This window comes from Oncorhynchus mykiss, chromosome 9, assembly GCF_013265735.2.
Source record: "Oncorhynchus mykiss isolate Arlee chromosome 9, USDA_OmykA_1.1, whole genome shotgun sequence".
NCBI classification, from domain to species: domain Eukaryota; kingdom Metazoa; phylum Chordata; class Actinopteri; order Salmoniformes; family Salmonidae; genus Oncorhynchus; species Oncorhynchus mykiss.
Window position 1 is genome coordinate 19,110,042 of NC_048573.1, and position 20,362 is coordinate 19,130,403.

At 42.4% G+C, this 20,362-nt stretch overlaps 1 protein-coding gene across 1 annotated transcript; it reads right to left on the reverse strand.

The window, feature by feature from the left end:
- Positions 1-9,458: 9,458 nt before the first annotated feature.
- Positions 9,459-13,977, reverse strand: nitr2 (novel immune-type receptor 2). The gene is given in 6 exon segments (NM_001124299.1): positions 9,459-9,644; positions 9,898-9,953; positions 10,810-10,911; positions 12,426-12,776; positions 13,397-13,744; positions 13,867-13,977. Coding segments are annotated over 6 exon segments (1,098 nt in total). The 5' UTR covers positions 13,958-13,977; the 3' UTR covers positions 9,459-9,494.
- Between the last annotated feature and the right edge of the window lie 6,385 nt (positions 13,978-20,362).

Consider the following 20,362-nt stretch of genomic DNA (forward strand, 5'->3'; position numbering starts at 1 on the left):
AAGCTGGTTAGCCTAGCTAGCATACAGAAATTGGTGGTCAAATTTGTTTTAAACTAATGCAGTTGATTGGTAACAATGACATGAACATATGTTGGGGATGATACAAGCATTATACTATTTCTACCACAACAGTGTGAAAAACACAGGCTAATTTAGCTATGGGGCAATGAGGTGTCTCAGGATCTTTCTCCCACACAGGCCTATCCCCCATACATATCCATGGCAATTCCATTGTTTTGGTTGAGTTCGACTGACCCCTTTACCAAATCTATCGCCAACAAGTGTGATCGGGGATTTCTATTGAAGAAGCAGTTTTAGCTTATCTTCATACTGCACTGTCTTTACCTGTGAGTCAGCTAGCTGATTGAGGCAAGTGTCCCATTCAATCTTTCTTAGTAAATATTTTGTAGTAAATAGAGTTTAGTTAACGTTTTAAATCAACATGGAGTCTATATTTAAGCAATAAAGTCCGTGAGGATGTGGTATATGGCCAATATACCACGACTAAGGGCTGTTCTTATGCACAACGCAAGGCAAAGTGCCTGGATACAGCCCTTAGTGGTAGTATATTGATAATATACCACAAAACCCTTAGGTGCCTTATTGCGATTATAAACTGATTACCAAAGTCTCTGTCGAGACTCCACACTGTCCTTTCCCACCTGTACAAAAGGAACACCTATGTGAGAATGATATTCATTGACTACAGCTCAGCGTTCAACACCATAGTGCCCTCAAAGCTCATCACTAAGCTAAGGACCCTGGCACTAAACACCTCCCTCTGCAACTGGATCCTGGACTTCCTGATGGGCTGCCCCTAGGTGGTAAGGGTAGGTAACAACACATCTGCCATGTTGATCCTCAACACTGAGGCCTCTCGGATGCGTGCTCAGTCCCCTCCTGTACTCCCTGTTCACTCATTACTGCATGGCCAGGCACAACTCCAACACCACCATTATGTTTGCAGACAACACAACAGTGGTAGACCTGATCACCGATAACAATGAGACAGTTAATGTGAAGGAGGTCAGTGATCTGGCCGTGTGGCGCCAGCATAACAACCTCTCCCTCAACGTGATCAAGACAAAGGAGATGATTGTGGATCACAGGAAAAGGAGGACCGAGCACACACCCCATTCTCATCGATGGGGCTGTAGTGGATCAGGTTGAGAGCTTCAAGTTCCTTGGTGTCCACATCACCAACAAACTATCATGGTCCAAACACACCAAGACAATTGTGAAGAGGGCACGACAAAGCCTATTCCCCCTCAGGAGACTGAAAAGTTTTTGCATGGGTCCTCAAGTTCTACAGCTGCACCATCGAGAGCATCCTGACTGGTTGCGTCACTGCCTGGTATGGCAACTGCTCTGCCTCTGCAAGGCACACTGCCATCCAGGACCTCTATACAAGGCTGTGTCAGAGGAAAGACCTAAAAATTGTCAAAGACTCCAGCCGTCCTAGTCATAGACTGTTCTCTCTGCTACTGCACAGCAAGCGGTACCGGAGTGCTAAGTCTAGGTCCAAAAGGCTTCTTAACAGCTTCTACCCCCAAGCTGTAAGACTCCTGAACAGGTAATCAAATGGCAACCCAGATTATTTGCATTACCCCCCCCCTCATTCGGGACTTCTCCCTAGATGGGGGGCTGGTTTTGTGGCTGTTGTACTTCCAGAGCCAGATGACTTTGTAGAATGGTGTGAAGAATCACAATTTGTCCTCATTACCATCAAGACCAAAGAGATGTGCATAGACTTCAGGAAGTGTACAACACCTACCTCTGAAACATCTATCAGTGGTCAGAATATAGAGATTGTAGAGGAATACAAATACCTGGGTGTCTTCTTGGACAATAAGCTTCAGTGGAGTAAATGTACAGACCTGATCTACAAAAAGAGCCAACAGAGACTGTACTTTCTCAAGAAGATGGGATCTTTTAATGTAGATTGTACTATACTGACTCTGTTTTACAAATCTTTCATTGAGAGTATTTTATCTTTTTGTATAGTTTGTTGGTTTGGCAATGCCACTGTCAGCCAGAGAAATATCCTGAGAACGATTATCACCACAGCAAGCAATGTACTTGGAGTCAAACAGACATGTCTGGATGAGATCTTTAAGGTCAGGGCCCTCCGCAAGGCTCACAAAATCATTTTAGACCCAAGCCACCCCCTGTACCCGGACTTTGAACTACTCCCCTCTGGGCGCAGGTATAGGGCACCCCTCAGCAGGAAAATAACTAGACAATAAACTGTGCCAGGTGTGATATCCCCCCTAAATAGATCAGGCTAATGTTCCTATTGACTCGGTAAGGCCAGCAGGCTAGTCTTTTAATTTAAAAAAATAAATAATAATGTTTTATTGGTATGTAACTGTGAAGAAAGTTGTATTGTCCATCTTGTTTTGTATTTAAACCCCACTTTAAAAGTGTACATGACACTGCAACAAAATGTCCACATCGGGACAATAGTCAGTAAGTAAACCCTCTCTTTTACGCTGCTGCTACTCTCTGGTTATTGTCTATGCGTAGTCACTTTAATAACGCTACCTACATGTACATATTACCTCAATTAACCTCGACTAACCGGTGCCCCCGCACATTGTCTCTGTACCGGTACCCCCTGTATATAGCCTCGCTGCTATTAATTTACTGCTGTTCTTTACCTATTTGTTATTTTAAATGTTTTACTTGTCTATTTTTTACTTAACACTTATTTTTCTTACAAGGACTTAACCAAAAATGCAGTTAAGTAAGCATTTCACTGTATTTCACCGAATACACCTGTTGTATTCGGTGCATGTGACAAATACAATTTGATTTGATTTAAAGAACACTGAGTTTTCTCTACAGAGAACCTGAATCCCCACATTAATGCCCACCGCTCTACTTCATCAATTGCTTCCTGTACATTCCTGACTATGTGTTGCACATTTCTTCCCCTCTTCCATAAAGCCCCATCTGCAAATAATGACCTCCCAATATTTGTCCGCACCTGAGTAAAGATAATTGGTCATGATTGAGAATAACAGAGGACTAATCACGCTCCCCTGCGGTGTACTGTTATCCACCAGGTAGCTGCCTGATAGACTTCCCCACCCTCACCTGGATAGACCTTCCAAACAGGACATCCTTTATCCAATTGTACGTTCTTCCTCCTAGCCCCATAATAGCAAGCTTGATTAACAACCTCTCCTTCCACATATAAAATACATTTACAACAGTCTCCTTGTTCATCTGAGCCTTCCTGACCTTTGCTTCTAAGCAGACCACGGGTCCATAGTTACCCTACCCTTCCTGAACCCACTCTGAAGTGGTGACACTAGCCTCCTTACCCTCTCCGTAATCATACGTTCCATCATCTTATCTACATGTGATGTTAAAGCTATTGGCCGATAGCTTGTTGGCCTCGTTCCCTGGCTTCCGGATTGGTACAACTACTGCCTCCTTCCCGCTGCCTGGTAGTTTCCCCTCCTCCCAGCTGCCTGGTAGTTTCCCCTCCTCCCACACTCTGTTGTACAACACCAATACCTTATCCAGTGCCTCATCACTAAGATGGGCCAACATTCAATAGCACACCTCATTTTTTCCAGGTGAGGTTAACCCAGCCTTACCTATTGCCATTTTTTTTTCTTCACCTCCCCCACGGTAAATGGTGCATTCAACGCATAATTGACATCTTCCCTCCTATCCAGCACTCCCAGATGCTCCTCTCTCATTCTCTCTCTTCCCCTCTGCCCCTCCTGACAAATTTTCAGAGCTATGCATTTCAACAAACGCTTTGGTCATCATCTCTGCCTTCTCATCTGTTACTGCCACATCCTTTCCACTCGTCAACACTGGATATTCCCACTTTCTGACCCCACTCATCCTCTTAATCATCACAATTCTCCCACAGGTGTCGTCCTTCCAACGGTGTCACAGAACCAATGCCAACATGACCTATTTGCCTGACAGATAGTTCTCCTCACCCGGGCCTACTTATACTGAATCAGATGTTGGAAGTTGTGTCCTTTTCAGTACTCTAAATGCCTTGTTCCTACTCCTCACCATTTCCCCACACTATCCTGTCCACCACGGAACAGCTTTCCTCCTCCTCCCTGAACTCTTAGGTATATCCTCAGTAGCTGCCCCCACTAACGCTGTTCTCACCCAGTTATTCATACTATCCACATCCCCTCTCATATCCACCTGAGCCATCACCTGCTCACTCAGCTCCTGAAACTGATCCCAACTTTGCACGTCCAAACATCCACCTGCCTACTCCATCTACTGACACCTCCATCTCCTCCAGTCTACTATGCATACTATAGGGTAATGATCACTCCCTACTGTCGACTTCTACCATACATCCCACTCACAGATTCCTGCCATAGCACTAGATACCAGAGTGAGGTCCAAGGTAGACTCTTTCCCTGTGGCTACATCAATCCTGGCCCCTCTGCCATCATTCAGGCACACCAGATCTTTCATTTCTATCAGATTTTCCCTCACTTGGCCATTTCCATCCATCCGTTTCCCCCCCATAGCTTGTTGTGGGCATTAAAATCCCCACACAACATTACTTTACTTATATCCTGGCCCTCCACCATTTCCAGAACTACCAGGTCCAATACGGATTCCAGGTCCAACACGGATTATAGTAGTTCACTACCACTATCACCCCTCCTCTCAACCACACCTCCACCACCACCACACATTCCTGTTCAATACCTTTACCTAGCATCCTGTAAGGAAGTCTTTGCCTCCCCCCCTTACTACGACCATAACTGTAAGGAACTCTTTGCCCCCCGTACTACCACCATAACTAAGATCCAATAATACACGATTCCACCCTCTGCTGATTGAGGTAATCTCAAACCTCTTCCCATGTCAACCCTGTCATACTCAGATGTCTCCCAACCGCTTTCACTATGAGCTGAATCCTCTCCATTTTAGATTCTACTTTAGCAGTGCTATTGATAGCTCCTGCGATGAACGTCACCAGCTTTCTCTTATGTCCGTATACTATATCACCGCCCACTTGCCCCGTAACCCCCGATCTAGATGCTCCTAACCATCTCTCTCTGGAACCTGTATTTCCCTGGACCTGGACCGCCCTCACTGCCTCAACATATGACACCCTTCTCTCCACTCTCACTTGTTGCACCTCCACTGCCTGCTTTTCATTGCCTCACACCCACTATATGTCACACTATGAGCACCCCCACAGCTGCAGCACTTTGGTTGTACACCGCCCCAACACTTCTCATGCTCTCCTCCACACCTGGCACACCTCTTTTTCTCTTTACAGACTGTTGCCACATGCCCACACTTCTGGCATTTATAACATCTTAAAGGCTTTGGTACATAAGCCCTCACCTAATAACTCATATATCCTATGGTTACTTTATTTGCCAGTACCCAGTCCTTGAAGTGTAACAGAATAGACAGTAACAGATTCTACCCTAACTCCACCCCTTGTTGCTTGCAATCTTTGAACATTCACTAGAACACCTCTCAAGTTGTTGTTTACCTCTTTAGTGCTAACACTCACAGGAACTCCAGTTATCACCCCTTTAATCGACCGCCTCCCTGCTTGATCAGTCCAGCTGCTCCACACCACCTTACACTTCCCTATTTGCTTCACTCTGAGAGCTTTTTCCCTCTGCCCCATGTCGTTACAGAATACCAACAAGATCCCATCTCTTAACACGTCAGCATTGACAACTTCCCCAATAAACTATTTCATCACAGCCGTCAACCTTATTGGACTCATCGCCCCCCAACTCCCCTTCCTCCCTAAACTTCAGAATCACTTTATGCTCCTCCTCACCTCCATGCTCCCCCCTTGCGACTTATCTGTCCCTTCCTCGGCACGCTCTATCTCCGAATTGCCTCTAGCATTGGAAACTATGTTGCTCTCCTCAAACTTTTCTGCCTCCATAGACCTCTCGCTCCCCTTCAAATTCCTACTCCCTTTCTTTCCCATCTTCTTTTTCTCTTTCTTACTTCCCCTTTATTTGTACTACTATGCTCCATTCTTGCTTCACTTTCTTCTCCATCAATGTCTCCTACCATCTCTGACCCAGTCACGGCACAGCTGTGCCGAACCACTGCCACACAAGTAAAGTTTGATTGCTGCTTTATCAACAATTGATCGTAAGCCACAGCTTTCAGCCTCTCCCTCACTTTTGTCCCCTACTCCTCTCGCCCGGTTAGCTAGCTATCTATAGTCATTAAGTCATTTAAAGGTTTTGAGTAAATGGGCCAACAACATTGTCTGGATAAGTGGCCCTGGGGAGGCGGGTTTTGCCTCCTAGTCTCATCATTGATCTTTTTCACCCTCTCACCTCAGGCTTTCTACAACACTGCTTCAAGGAGGCAGACAAGGATGAAATCCAGGCATTGTTCTCAAACTATGCCATAAGGGAACAATGAGCGAATAAGAGGACATCTGTAATTTCGATGAAGACATTAATGATCGAGCTAAGACGGACATAGCAAATATAACTATTTGTTCAGCACTTTTAAAATGTACAGCAACAGGAATCAGAAAATGTGCCGTTCTTACAGTATTTTCCCTGTAGACCAAGTCAGAAACGTAGGATAAATAACGGGGGCACGTAAGCAGACAATGAAAGCTCTTACAATATTCGATGATGACATTTCTCTAAAACAGGCTATAGGCTACATGTGCACCACCAAGTCAAAACAATAGACTAATTATTAGGGTGAGGCACATGGGCTACTAACAGCTTTCTACACAACATAAACATATGTATACTGTAGCTAAGAAAGTAATACTATCTCTTTGGCATATTGTATAATGTATGCAGCAGCATACAATACATTTTTTGACTCCTTTTGTTGGGCTATGCTCACTTGAACAGGAAGATGATGTGACAGTCCTTGTGGGCAAATTTTGTCGTCAAACTTTGGCATTCTCTGGATTTATGGTTCTTTCAAGACAACTGGGAACTTGGAAGCAACAAGGTCAAGGTGATTTTCAGGTCGGAGCTCCAGAAAGAGGCCAGTGTTACCGACTTGGAATTCCGAGTTGGATGTCTCGTTTTTTTTCCAGAGTTGCCAGTTGTCTTTAACTCCCTGATGTCTGAGATTTCCCAGTTCCAAGTTTCCAGTTGTTTTGAATGTGCCAGAAGTCATGCTGGATTGACAGCATGGCAAATATATTCAACCTTTTCTGGCCCATGGCGTTGAATGTTTATCCTTTTAAGCTTGGAAAGAGACCCTTAAACTCAGACTTGGACCACACACCCAATCCACTGAATAGTAGGCTAGTGATTGCTTTGCAACGCTTGCAGTTAGCCACTGATTCCTTCCAAACCACTCATTGTTAAATTTGCAATTTCCAACTTGTTTATGTCCAATGGCGGGTGAGCACCGATACATTTTTATCTATGTTGTCTTCATATGACAAGGATTTGCCAGTAGATTGTCAACTTGATTCATGGTTATGACTGCTTGTCTAGCTTGCTAGCTACAATTTTGAAAGTAAGATGTTGACATGATCAGTCCAATCAAGGCTACTGTAGATATAACATGATCTGACATTTTATCTGTGGCCAATGATCTTGAGCCTTCTTGGATGGGCACTTCTAATGTAACTCTATGGCAGCACCCAAGGGGCTTGAATTTTCAAGCTCTTGCTGTGGATTTTGCGCTGACATAGTGTTCCCATGAGACAGAACACTGAGCCAATCACTGCGCAACTAGAGAACATTACCAATTATTTTTCCCCGCTGGCTGCCCCACCAGCACAGAAAGCACTGAGCTAGGCTGAAACACCTGCATTTTGCAGCGGCCTTAATCAAGAAAGGAAAAAAAGAGACCATGTTGGTATATGGCTTTATTAAGTTAATGTTGTTTTTAACATTGTTTGCAAACTGATATGTGACACGTATTAATGGCAAAATAACATGCAAAACAGGCAACAACAAAACAACATTTTGTTTAAGGTCCTGAGTGCTCTGGAGCAGGTTTTCATCAAGGATCTCTCTGTACTTTGCTCTTTTAATCTTTCCCGATACTGACTAGTGTCTGTCCGTGCCGCTGAAAAACATCCCCACAGCATGATGCTGCCCCCACCATACTTCACCATAGAGGTGGTTCCAGGTTTCCTCCAGACATGACACTTGGCTTTCAGACCAAAGACTTCAATCTTGTTTTCATCAGACCAGAGAATCCTGTTTCTCATGGTCTGAGAGTCTTTTGGAGCCTTTTTGCAAACTCCAAGCGGGCTGTCGTGTGCCTTTTACTGAGGAGTGGCTTCTTGGGTTCTTGGTCACCTCCCTGACCAAGGCCCTCCCCCGATTGCTGTGTGGATGGCTGGTCTCATGATCCCACAGATGAAGAAGCCGGATGTGGAGGTCCTGGGCTGGCGTGGTTACGTGTGGTCTGCGGTTGTGAGGCTGGTTGGACGTACTGCCAAATTCTCTAAAACGACGTAGGAGGCGGCTGATGGTATAGATATTAACATTCAATTCTCTGGCAACAGCTCTGGTGGACAAATCCTACAGTCAGCATGCCAATTGCATGCTCCCTCAACACTTGTGGCATTTTGTTGCGTGACAAAACTTTTTATTCCTTTTATTGCACCTATGTAATGATCAGTCAGATTATTGATATGCCACACCTGTCAGGTGGATGGATTATTTTAGCAAAGGAGAAATGTTCATTAAAAGGGATGTAAACAAATTTGTGCAAAAAATCTGAGAGAAATAAGCTTTTTGTGCTTATGGAATATTCAGGGATCTTTTATTTCAGCTCATGATACATGGGCCCAACACTTTACATGTTGCATTTATATTTTTGTTCAGTATATAACTAATTGAGCATTCATATTATATTATACATATTGTATTAAAACCTATACTGTAAATAGTTGTGGCTGTACTTTTGAAACAAGGGTTGAGATAATTTACAATTTCCTTTTGTGGGTATCCCAAACATGGTCTCCTTTTCTAGAAACATATATAGATGGCAAATACCATCCTACTATATTGTAGCAGGTCCCATGTGGCTCAGTTGATAGAGCATGGTGCTTGCAATGTCAGAGTTGGTTGTGGGTTTGATTCCCATGGGGGGGACCAGAATGAAATAGTATGATAAATGTATGCACTCACTACTGTAAGATGCTCTGGATAAGAGTGTCTGCTAAATTACTAAGATGTAGCTAGCCATCATCAAATGACTGACTGGTGATGAGTTCCTTTTGGTGTGCCTGTGGTCTGTTCCCTTTGTGGAAGGCTACTGCCCTCTGCTGGATATTTGGTGTACATACAGATCAAAGAAGTCGAGACAGCTCTGGGACAGGATGGTATGTCCTTATCAAAGTCCCCTAAAACACACACACACAGGCTCCCTCTAATAGTCATCTTAAATATAGATATATTTTAAAGTTTATTAAAATATTTAGCAGAATTTCTGTTAAGTATGTTCACAGCATATTACTTTTACAATTCACTCTAAGTTGCATTATAAAACTATTGCATTATAAATCATGAATCCCAGTTCCACTCATGATTGACTCCAGAGTAAACCACATTCGTGTCCGTCGCTCTGGTCTGTCTCTCTGGTTCTGTTCTCCTCTTGGTCTTCCTCGAGGAGAAACTCATGGCAGCATAGTTCAGCTCCTCTCCCTCATCTCTCTGTAGATGAGAATTAGTCAGATAGTCTACCTCACAAGGTAGAGTGCTGTGTACAGTTGAAAAAGATGTGTGAAAGTGAATTACAATACTGGGCTGCTAGCCATTTTCATTTAAACGATACAATGTATATTTTACTGTGGAAATATATTATTTTGTTCTTTACACAAGTTGTCACATCCTTTTCAGATGTAATGCTATTTTTAATGTGCTAAATTGTTCATAAAGGGTTAGGTAAACAGGTAACATCATCTACCTCCTTGTCAGGACAGGAAGGGGCTGTAACACCACTTTGAGGATGTTGAGGCAAACCTGCTTGACAAAAATTAGGACTATTAGGACAGTGTACATTTTGGGGACAGGATGTGCCAGTGCCACTGCCTTCTCTATAAAAATGTAATTATAGCCGAGAAGCTATACCCGGTGGATTTATTAAAGGCCTAGTGAAGTCAATAATCAGATTTTCCTCAGTGTATATAAAACAGTGTACAAAGCATTAGGAACACATGCTCTTTCCATGACAGACTGACCATGTGAATCCATGCGAAAGCTATGATCCGCTATTGATGTCTGTTCTTAAATCCACTTCAATTAGTGTAGATGAAGGGGAGGAGACAGGTTAAATAAGGATTTTTAAGCATTTGAGACATGGAGTGTGTATGTGCCATTCAGAGGGTGAATGGGCAAGACAAAAGATTTAAGTGCCTTTGAACAGGGTATGGTAGTAGGTGCCAGGTGCGCTGGTTTGAGTGTGTCAAGAACTGCAACACTGCTGGGTTTTTCACGCTCAACAATTTCCTGTGTGCATCATGAATGGTCCACCACCCAAAGGGCATCCAGCCAACTTGACACAACTGTGGGAAGCATTGGAGTCAACATGGGCCAGCATCCCTGTGGAACGCTTTCGACACCTTGTATAGTCCATGCCTCGATTAATTGAGGACGTTCTGAGGGCAAAAGGGGGTGTAATTCAATATTATGAATATTGAGATAAAAACCACTAATTCATTCACACTCTTTCTTAAAACACCCCTCAATCACTTTCATGGTTATTATTGCCGCAACATTTTACCGTAATGATCATCACATTGTATGTAATCATATTAGAAGGTATGTGAATGAAAACACAAAATGGCAGTAGAAACAAAGGGCCTTAATGATACAGAACCTTTCTTCCTTCTCACACAGATGAGGACAACGACTGCGATCAAGCTCAAGATGTTGGATACGATTAGAGCCAGGAGCTTGGGGTCCACCAGATCAGCAGGGCCTGTGGTTTAAATTAAGTTGTTGATATTAATTCACAGATTACCAGTCAAAATCTTCTTTATGTTCTACATTGTAGAATAACAGTGAAGACATCACAACTGAAATAAAAAATATGGAATTACGTAGTAACCAAAAAAGTGATAAACAAATCAAAATATCTTTTATATTTGACATTCTTCAAAGTAGCCACCCTTTGCCTTGATGACAGCTTTGCATAGTGTTGGTATTCTCTCAACCAGCTACATGAGGTAGTCACCTGGAATGCATTTCAATTAACAGAGTTCTTTGTTAAAAGTTAATTTGTGGAATTTCTTTCCTTCAATCAGTTGTGTTGTGACAAGGTAGGGGTGATGTAGAGAAGATATCCCTATTTGGTAAATAGGGTCCATATTATGGCAAGAAATCCATATTATGGCCAAGTCCATATTATGACAAGAACAACTCAAATAAGCAAAGAGAAATGACCGTCCATCATTAATTTAAGACATGAAGGTCAGTCAATGCGGAAAGTTTCAAGAACTTTTAAAGTTTATTCAAGTGCAGTCGCAAAAACCATCAAGCGCAATAATGAAACTGGCTCTCATGAGGACTGACACAGGAAAGGAATTGAGATGGTTTGGGATGAGTTGGACCGCAGCATGAAGGAAAAGCAGCCAACAAGTGCTCAGCATACACTGTATGTGGGAACTCCTTCAAGACTGTTGGAAAAGCATTCCTCGTGAAGCTGGTTGAGAGAATGCCAAGAGTGCCAAGAGTGTGCAAAGCTGTCATTAAGGCAACAGGGGGCCTTTTTTTAACCCCTTTTTCTCCCCAATTTTGTGGTATCCAATTGTTGTAGGAGCTACTATCTTGTCTCATCGCTACAACTCCCGTACGGGCTCGGGAGAGACGAAGGTTGAAAGTCATGCGTCCTCCGATACACAACCCAACCGCACTGCTTCTTAACACAGCGCGCATCCAACCAGGAAGCTAGCCGCACCAATGTGCCGGGGGAAACACCGTGCACCTGGCAACCTTGGCTAGCGCGCATTGCGCCCGGCCTGCCACAGGAGTCGCTGGTGCGCGATGAGACAAGGACATCCCTACCGACCAAGCCCTCCCTAACCCGGACGACGCTAGGCCAATTGTGCGTCGCCCCATGGACCTCCCGGTCGCGGCCAGTTATGACAGAGCCTGGGCGCAAACCCAGAGTCTCTGATGGCACAGCTGGCGCTGCAGTACAGCGCCCTTAACCACTGCGCCACCCGGGAGGCCACAGGGGGCTACTTTGTTTAATACTTTTTTTTGCCCTATGATTCCATGTGTTATTTCATAGTTTTGATGTCTTCATTATTATTCTACAAGTAAAATAAAGATAAACCCTTGAATGAGTAGGTGTGTCCAAACTTTTGACTGGTGCTGTACATGTTACATTTTGTAAGCTTAGCCTTACACCCTTTTACAATTTAGAGTTGCATCAGCACATTCATTTTAGTTTGATTGCTCTTGAATTATGACAGGTACAAATCAAAATACCTCCAACATCCAGCTTGGTCCTGTTCCCAAACAGTATTTCCCCACATGAGGCCACAGCACAGTAATAAGTCCCAGCATCAGAGAGGATGAGGTTCCTCTTGGGGAGGTTGTAGACACAGCTCTGTGTAGGAGACCCAGCCTCAGGGCTCTTCTCACACTGATCACTCCTGTCTCCATGTGTGTAAATGATTCCTGGATGGGATTCTCCTGAACGATGTCTGAACCAATAGACACTGTGATCTCCTGAACAGGTCTTAGTGTGTATTGTACAGTTCAAAGTCACAGAGTCTCCTGGCTGGACAGACTCAGACACAGACTGCTGAGTAAGATGCTGGTTCCTGGAATCTACATCTTTTACACAATAAAACCAAGGTTCTAGTAAATGTTTGTTATATTACAATACAACCACGTGGAGAGCCTGATAGTCACATGTTAATACATTTACACTGAGTGTACAAAACATCAACACTTGCTTTTTCCATGACAGACTGACCAGGTAAATCCAGGTGAAGCTATGATCCCTTATTGATGTCACTTGTTAAATCCACTTTAATCAGTGAAGATGAAGGGGAGGAGACAGGTTAAAGAAGGACTTTTAAGGTTTGAGACATGGATTGTGGGGTAAGACAAAATGGGCAGTAGGTGATAGTAGGTGATAGTAGGTGATGATAGTAGGTGCCAGGCGCATCGGTTTGAATGTGTCAAGAACTGCAACACTGATGGGTTTTTCAAGCGCAACAGTTTCCCGTGTGTATCAAGAATGGTCCACCGCCCAGAGGACATCGAGCCAACTTGACACTATTGTGGGAATCAGTGGAGTCAACATGGGCCAGCATCCCTGTGGAATGCTTTCGACACCTTGTAGTCCATGCCCTCCAAATTGAAGTTGTTCTGAGGGCAAAAGGGGGTGCAACTCAATATTATGAAGATGTTCCTAAAGTTTTTACACTCAGTGTATATATGTTACTTACCCCCATACATCAGAAACACACCCTTCCCGAAGATCATGGCATCGTAATCGCGTGCAGCACAGTAATACATCCCCATATCTGATGGTCTAGCATCTGAAATAGTCAGCACAAAACTGGTTCCATTCTTCGTTGCCATATACCGGGGGTTGTTGTTAAACTCTCCAAAGAACTTTGCAGTGTTGGAGTGTGTGTAAAGAGACAGCATCAATACTGGGGCTTGTCCTATTATTATCTTGATCCAGTTGTAGTAGTTGCCATCTTCTTCTGACGTGAGGCATTCCAAATGAACTCTGTCTCCAGCCAGGAAAGTCTTTAAGACATCGCTCTGGCTGATTTTAGCAAGAGACCCTTAAAAATAATAAAGCATTCATGACTTACTTTTTCTTACTAACTTTGTACAGGTTTTTGTCTCAGCTGTTTCTAATCAGACTTGAACCCTAACCTTATGCGCTAAGTTAAATCAGCCTTACCTGTTTTAAACATCAGTAAAAATATGAGAAACAGTTGGGTTATTGTATAATTCCTTCTCTGATGATAGCTTCTCATGTGTAGACTAGTCATCCTGTGTGTCAGATGAGAGTGAGAATCAGAGGGTTATGGGTGTCTTTTTATACTTGGCTTGGGTGATGGTCCACAGGCCTGATTGGCTGCTCTGTGAACTGTAAAGACACGGAACAGGACAACTTTACCCTCCCCTCTGACTTTTTTCTGTCCTCATGTTACACAACAACAGTTTCCATTTTCTTCAGAAAAGCTATCGAGATATACACACCATATGAAACATCCTGGTCCTCATTTCAGTTCTTTAATTTCACTTTTTTTTTTACAGTAATACGACATGATTATGATTGGCAAGCTCCTATCTACTCACTCATAGATGTATCAGTAGCATTAACATTATTCATCAGAATGACAACTGCTTAAGAATGCCTTCTCCAGTACTTTAGTTCAAGAGTCTTGGACATTGCGGCAAATTATTATCTATCAGACAGAATGAATGCTATTCATGCACTTTTTTTTGTGATATTATATAATTGAATGCATACATTGAGGAGTGTTTCCACTTTTCCTTACATGATTTATCATTCTATTGATCTCAAAGTGACCAATATAGGCCCTCACCAACAGGGGGAATCTTGCTCTATGCTCCCTCAAATCTACTCTGTAGATTACACCTATAAGGGTACTCCTTCATATTTCTATACTCCCAATACTTTCTCCAGTTATGCCATTTGTAACACACTATTTCATCTCGAAGATGAAATTCATGACAACAACATGTTGTGTTCTGTAAACATAAGGGATGATTGTTGTTCAGACAGAGGGTGTGGTGAAACTGGGGGTGGAGACCTTGGTTCCATCTGAAAGGGTACCATATTCCCTACAGCAGGGTTCCCCATCTGGCTTTATTTGGCCCCCCAAGTTTTCTGAGCAATAAAAAAAATCTAATTAAAACTGTGTGGAATTGTCATTGTTGGACAAAAAAAAAACAGTTAAAAAAACCCACCCGGAAATCAGCTCCAAGTGAATTTCATTTATGAAATCTGTTCCCAAGTATTCCCATGCATTATAAAGGGACACGACATGATCGTATAAACATGTAAGCAAGGTTTGAAATGATTATGTTTTAGTCAAACATTATATCTGTTATGGCTTCTTTCGGTTAATTTGCAGTCTACAAATTATTTGTAATTGTGGACCGGCCCCCAACCGACCATCCGCTCAAGAATATTTGCCCTGCGGCTGAATCTAGTTGATGATCCCTGCCCTACAGTACATAGTGCCCTTCTTTTGACCAGAGAGCACACAGGGTGCCATTTTGGAAGCTCATTTGTCATTTGGTTGATGCTGTAGGTAGATAACGGTTTTGGTAAAAGTAAACTAAGCCTTGATAAGTGCATGACCTTACTGCACCCTGCTGTCCTAATAAACAATGAGGACATGAAACCCGTGGGCTAGAAGTGTAAGAGGTCAAATTACAGCTGTGACATTTGGTTTTCAACTTCTTCCAAATCTCTCTGTTCAGAACAAATACAGAAATTGAAAAAGTGCATGATGACCAAAGACATCACAAGGCTCATCACAGGCCATAGAAACACAATAATACAAATAATATGCATGCAAATCAAATTGCATTGGTAGCAAACTATAACACATAAAACACATGTCACAGGAAATATGAGGTGTGAACTCAAAAGTACCTAAGAAAGAAACGTTTATAGCAAATGCGCAAAGGCATGACGTCTGTTTGTTTAGTTGTTGAGTGGAAACTTCTGACCACAGAGATCTTTGTATGAGGTGTGTGTTGTTTTCCATCCCTGTTCATACCAGCGAGGTGACACTGACCACAGGCCGGGGATGTAGCGTCTGCAGCGAATGCATCAGATGAGAGTCTGCAGAGAGGATTGACACCTGCCTCTGTACACTCAACATTAGAGCAGTAGGTCTATTGTTTATGGATGAATTCACTCTGCATGCAAATACCTCATGGATGCACCAAAACTGAAGTAGGCCTACAAGAGCTCCAAAGTGTTGAAGATGTTGAATAGAACATATTTTATGGGCTTTTTGAACTAAAGTATGGTTATTGTACTAAACAGAAGATGGAGGTGTGTAGGTGTCCCAAACCCCAGGTTTGCAACATACAGTATCGTTGTACATAGTGCATTAAAATTAAATTCAACTGTATTATGATAACAACAGTAGGTATGAGTTTGTCTTTATTTGTACTCCTCCCAAGTTGTGCACAAATCTAGTCTAGAGCCTGGGGTAGTATGGTTTTGGTCAGGTATTTATAGTCTGGTAGTACGGATGGAAAGATATGTGGGGCCTGATTGGTGAGAAGAGATTGTGTGGTTTAGAGAGAGGAGAGAGAGAGAGAGTTGACAAGAACAACAGATCAGTGTGGTGAGAGCTGATAGCTCCAGGTCAGTCTTCCTGTGGTTCAGGTTGCTTGTCTTCAGCAGAGAAAGAGAATGGAATATAACTAGGCCTATCAGTGACAACATTATACACACAAACTACAAAAAAAACATTTGTCTCTCAGACAAATGTTATCATGAGAGGTCCAGTGTTGTTCACCTCAGCATAAGAAAATCTCAATTGCATACTCCTCCAGTTCTCTCCCCTCACCTCCTTCTCAAAACCATTTGGATGAGAAAGCCAGAGGTCCCTCCCCTCTGACTTTGTCCTCCAATGGGTTTTGAGAAGGAGAGAGGACGCGAGGAATATGCTATTGAGATTCTCCCCAGATCTCCCTCAACACCGAGCTGCTCCTTCCTGTCTCCCACACTACAGGAAGTGATGCGTTGCCCACTGCTCCCTCCTACTCTACCTCGGGCCCCAACCATAATGTCCGTCACAAGAGGATTTTTGACTACTTGGAATAGTGGGGGGAGAGCACAACAACAACAGTCAACTCTAAAGCAACTATTCAATATACACTGAGTGATCAAAACATTAAGATCACCTTCCTAATATTTAGTTAAACCCCCTTTTTACCCTCAGAACATCCTTATGTTCCTAATGTTTTGTACACTCAGTGTATATTTATTCGTCGGGGTATGGACTACAAGGTGTCGAAAATGTTCCACAGGGATGCTGGCCTATGTTGACTCCAATGCTTTCCACGGTTGTATCAAATTGGCTCGATGTCCTTTGGGTGGTGGACCATTCTTGATGTACACAGGAAACTGTTGAGCCTGAAAAACCCAGCAGTGTTGCAGTTCTTGACACAAACCGGTGCGCCTGGCACCTACTACCGTATCCCGTTCCAAGGCACTGAAGTATTTTGTCTTGCCCATTCACCCTCTGAATGGCACACATACCCAATCCATATCTCAATTATCTCAAGGCTTTAAAATCCTTCTTCAGCCCTCTAGAGTCTAGAGTTTTAAGATGGTCTTACCAAAGATCATTTAGCTATGTGATTTTGAATTTTAAGACCCCTTTTAGGTATCGCAGCCCATGCAAAAACAAACCCCAGATATTTCTATCTAAAACAGACAGATTTTGATGGGGATTTTTGAATTATGTTAACTAGATTTCCGCAGTGGCCGGAAATTGTAGGCTAAGGGTTAACCTTTCTCCTCCCCTTTAGCTACACAGATTGAAGTGGATTTAACAAGTGACATCAATAAGGGATCATAGCTTTCATCTGGATTCACCTGGTCAGTCTATGTCATGGAAAAAGCAGCTGCATTAGTTCTTCATCAGTGCTACACTGAAATCAACATTAAAAAACATTTAGACATGATCTTGTGGCAGTGTACACAACATGCTCCATCTCCATTATTAGACATTTAGCTGTTTTCTTATTCTTTGTTCTCAACTGACTGAATCTCAACACTGTAGTTCAGAGAGTCTGGGTCCTGACCCGGATCCTGTAGAAAACAAATTATAATATTACACAACACATGCAAATACTGTATCAACAAAACAAACACTTCTAAAAGATAGCGTAGTCCAAGTACTGTTATCTTTAGGTCATGTACACATATCATGTAAATTTAACAGTTTCTATTACCTGGCTATTTTGTGGTTGTAGTTGAGACACGATATCTGAATAAGTAAAGAGTAATTTCGGTCAGTACACAAACAGTTATTCAAACATTCATGTTACGTTGTGTATCGTTGATGTTATGGGGCTATTTTACCTCCACTGGTCCTCAGATCCGTGTTAAGGTCAACAACATCATGAACTTCATCAAGTACCAGGACTATTTTTAGCCAAAAACCTGGTTGCCTCCAGCAAGAGAATAATCCCAAACACACATCATAATCCACAAAGAAATGTTAATTCACCACAAAAAAACAAACCCAAAAAAATTATCTCCGGACTTGAACACCATTGAAAACCTGCAGTTTTAATCAAAGAAGGCAGTCCATAAGCGCAGATGAAAGAAATCAAGGATCTGGAAATATTCTGTCTGGAGGAATGGTCTAAGATCCCTCCTTATATGTCCTCTAATCTCATAAAACATTTTAGAAAAAGGCTCAGTGTCGTTGTCCTCGCAAGGGGAGGGTGCTGGAGTCTTGAAAACAGGGGTGCCAGGGGTGCCAATGATTATGATTATCTATTTCTCTGATCAAATGTGTTTGTATAAAATAATGTCATTTTCACATTATTTGTATAACACATATCATTCAATCTTCTTTGCTCACCGTTATCAAGGGTGACAATTTTGGAGGTGACTGTATAAAGCTTGTGGTCCTCCACTGTACCTGTGTTTAGTCTGTTTGAATCTCGTCTCACCTTGAGGACCAGGATGAGGATGATTATCAGTAGAACAGCAGTTACAACAGCCAGGATCACAACCAGTAGGAAGAGCTTCATGGTTCCATCAACCTTTCCTAAGAGACAGACAGTTTCATTACAATGTCCTATTAGATCAGAGGTGTCAAACATATGGCTGGATCCGGCCCGTGGATGGTTTGAGTTGAAATAAATAAAAAGAAAGAAAAGAAAACATTTAACCTACTGGGCAAACTGTTTGAATCAACGTTGCTTCCACGTAATTTCAAGCCAAAAATTCAAAGTGATGACGTTGAATCGACGTGGAAAACCTATTGGGTGTGAAACAAGTCAAACTTATTAAGAGAATGACACGGTGAAATGTTTTGTTGATTTCATGTTGAATTCACATTAGTTGACAATTCAACCAAGTGAACATCAAAACAAGACTGAACTGATGACTGTGCCAGTGGGACATTTCTTAAACTAAATTGAAGCTGTGTAGGGATGATAATGGATGTATACAGTCTCTTCACTCTGTTCATCTCACTAACTATCACCGAAATGAAAGCTAGACAGTCAGGGAGCATCGGACATTTTTGTAATGATGGATAGAGGGCACATTTTGACAGCGAGGAAATATAACACATTTTCAGTGCTGCCCTCCAGACCTCAGTGAAAACAGTACGTGGCCCCTGGGGGAAAATTAATTTGACACACTTTTAAATTAATTATGGATACCCATTGAGTCTTGAAGAATATAACTTATTAATGCCTCATGAGCTTAGTTCAAGTGTCGTAGCCAATCAATACCCAAATATAAGCTTGTTTTACTCCAATGTTTGTAAACCATGTGAATGTAAGCAAACACTCTATATCTTCAAAAGATGGTTACAACTATAATTTTTACATAATGGATGGTCTGTCCTTCCATCCATTTCTCCAGGCCCATCCCTCAGCTTTGTACTAAAACAGAGGCTTGTTATTGTTCCAATTTAGGTTTCTAGCTTTAAATCAGTTTGTGATAATTTAAAGACGGAGCTAAATTATCTGCATTTTTTTAACAGTAAAAAAAACTGACTTTCTTTAGATGACTCTGCTATTTTCTCACCTTCGTTGTACCCTGTAACATCAAGATTGGTAAACGCAATTGTAATTTCTGAGAGAGGAAATACTATGGTCAGCAGTGCTTTGTCCTTAACAGGAAAGAGTAAGGGCTGCAACGTGGACGGGAACGACAGTTAAAAGGAAAAGTGTCTAACGGCTGTGCCACAAAAACCCAGGCCTCTTAATAGTCAGACACCAGTTACACTTTCATTAACTCCTGATTAGATTAATACATATTTTTAAGTGTTACATCAAAATACCTAACATACACTGTGTCCAAAATATTATCAACACCTGCTCTTTCCATGACATAGACTGACAAGGTGAATCCATTTGAAAGTTATGATCCCTTATTGATGTCACCTGTTAAATCCACTTCAGTCAGTGTAGATGAAAGGGGGAGACAGGTTAAAGAAGGATTTGAAAGCCTTGAGACAATTGAGACATGGGTTGTGTATGTGTGCCATTCATAGGTTGAACGGGCAAGACAAAAAATGTAAGTGTCTTTGAACAGGGTATGGTAGTAGGTGCCAGGTGCACCGGTATGTGTCAGGAACTGCAACGCTGCTGGGTTTTTCATGCTCCACAGTTCCCATGTGTATCAATAATGGTCCACCACCCAAAGG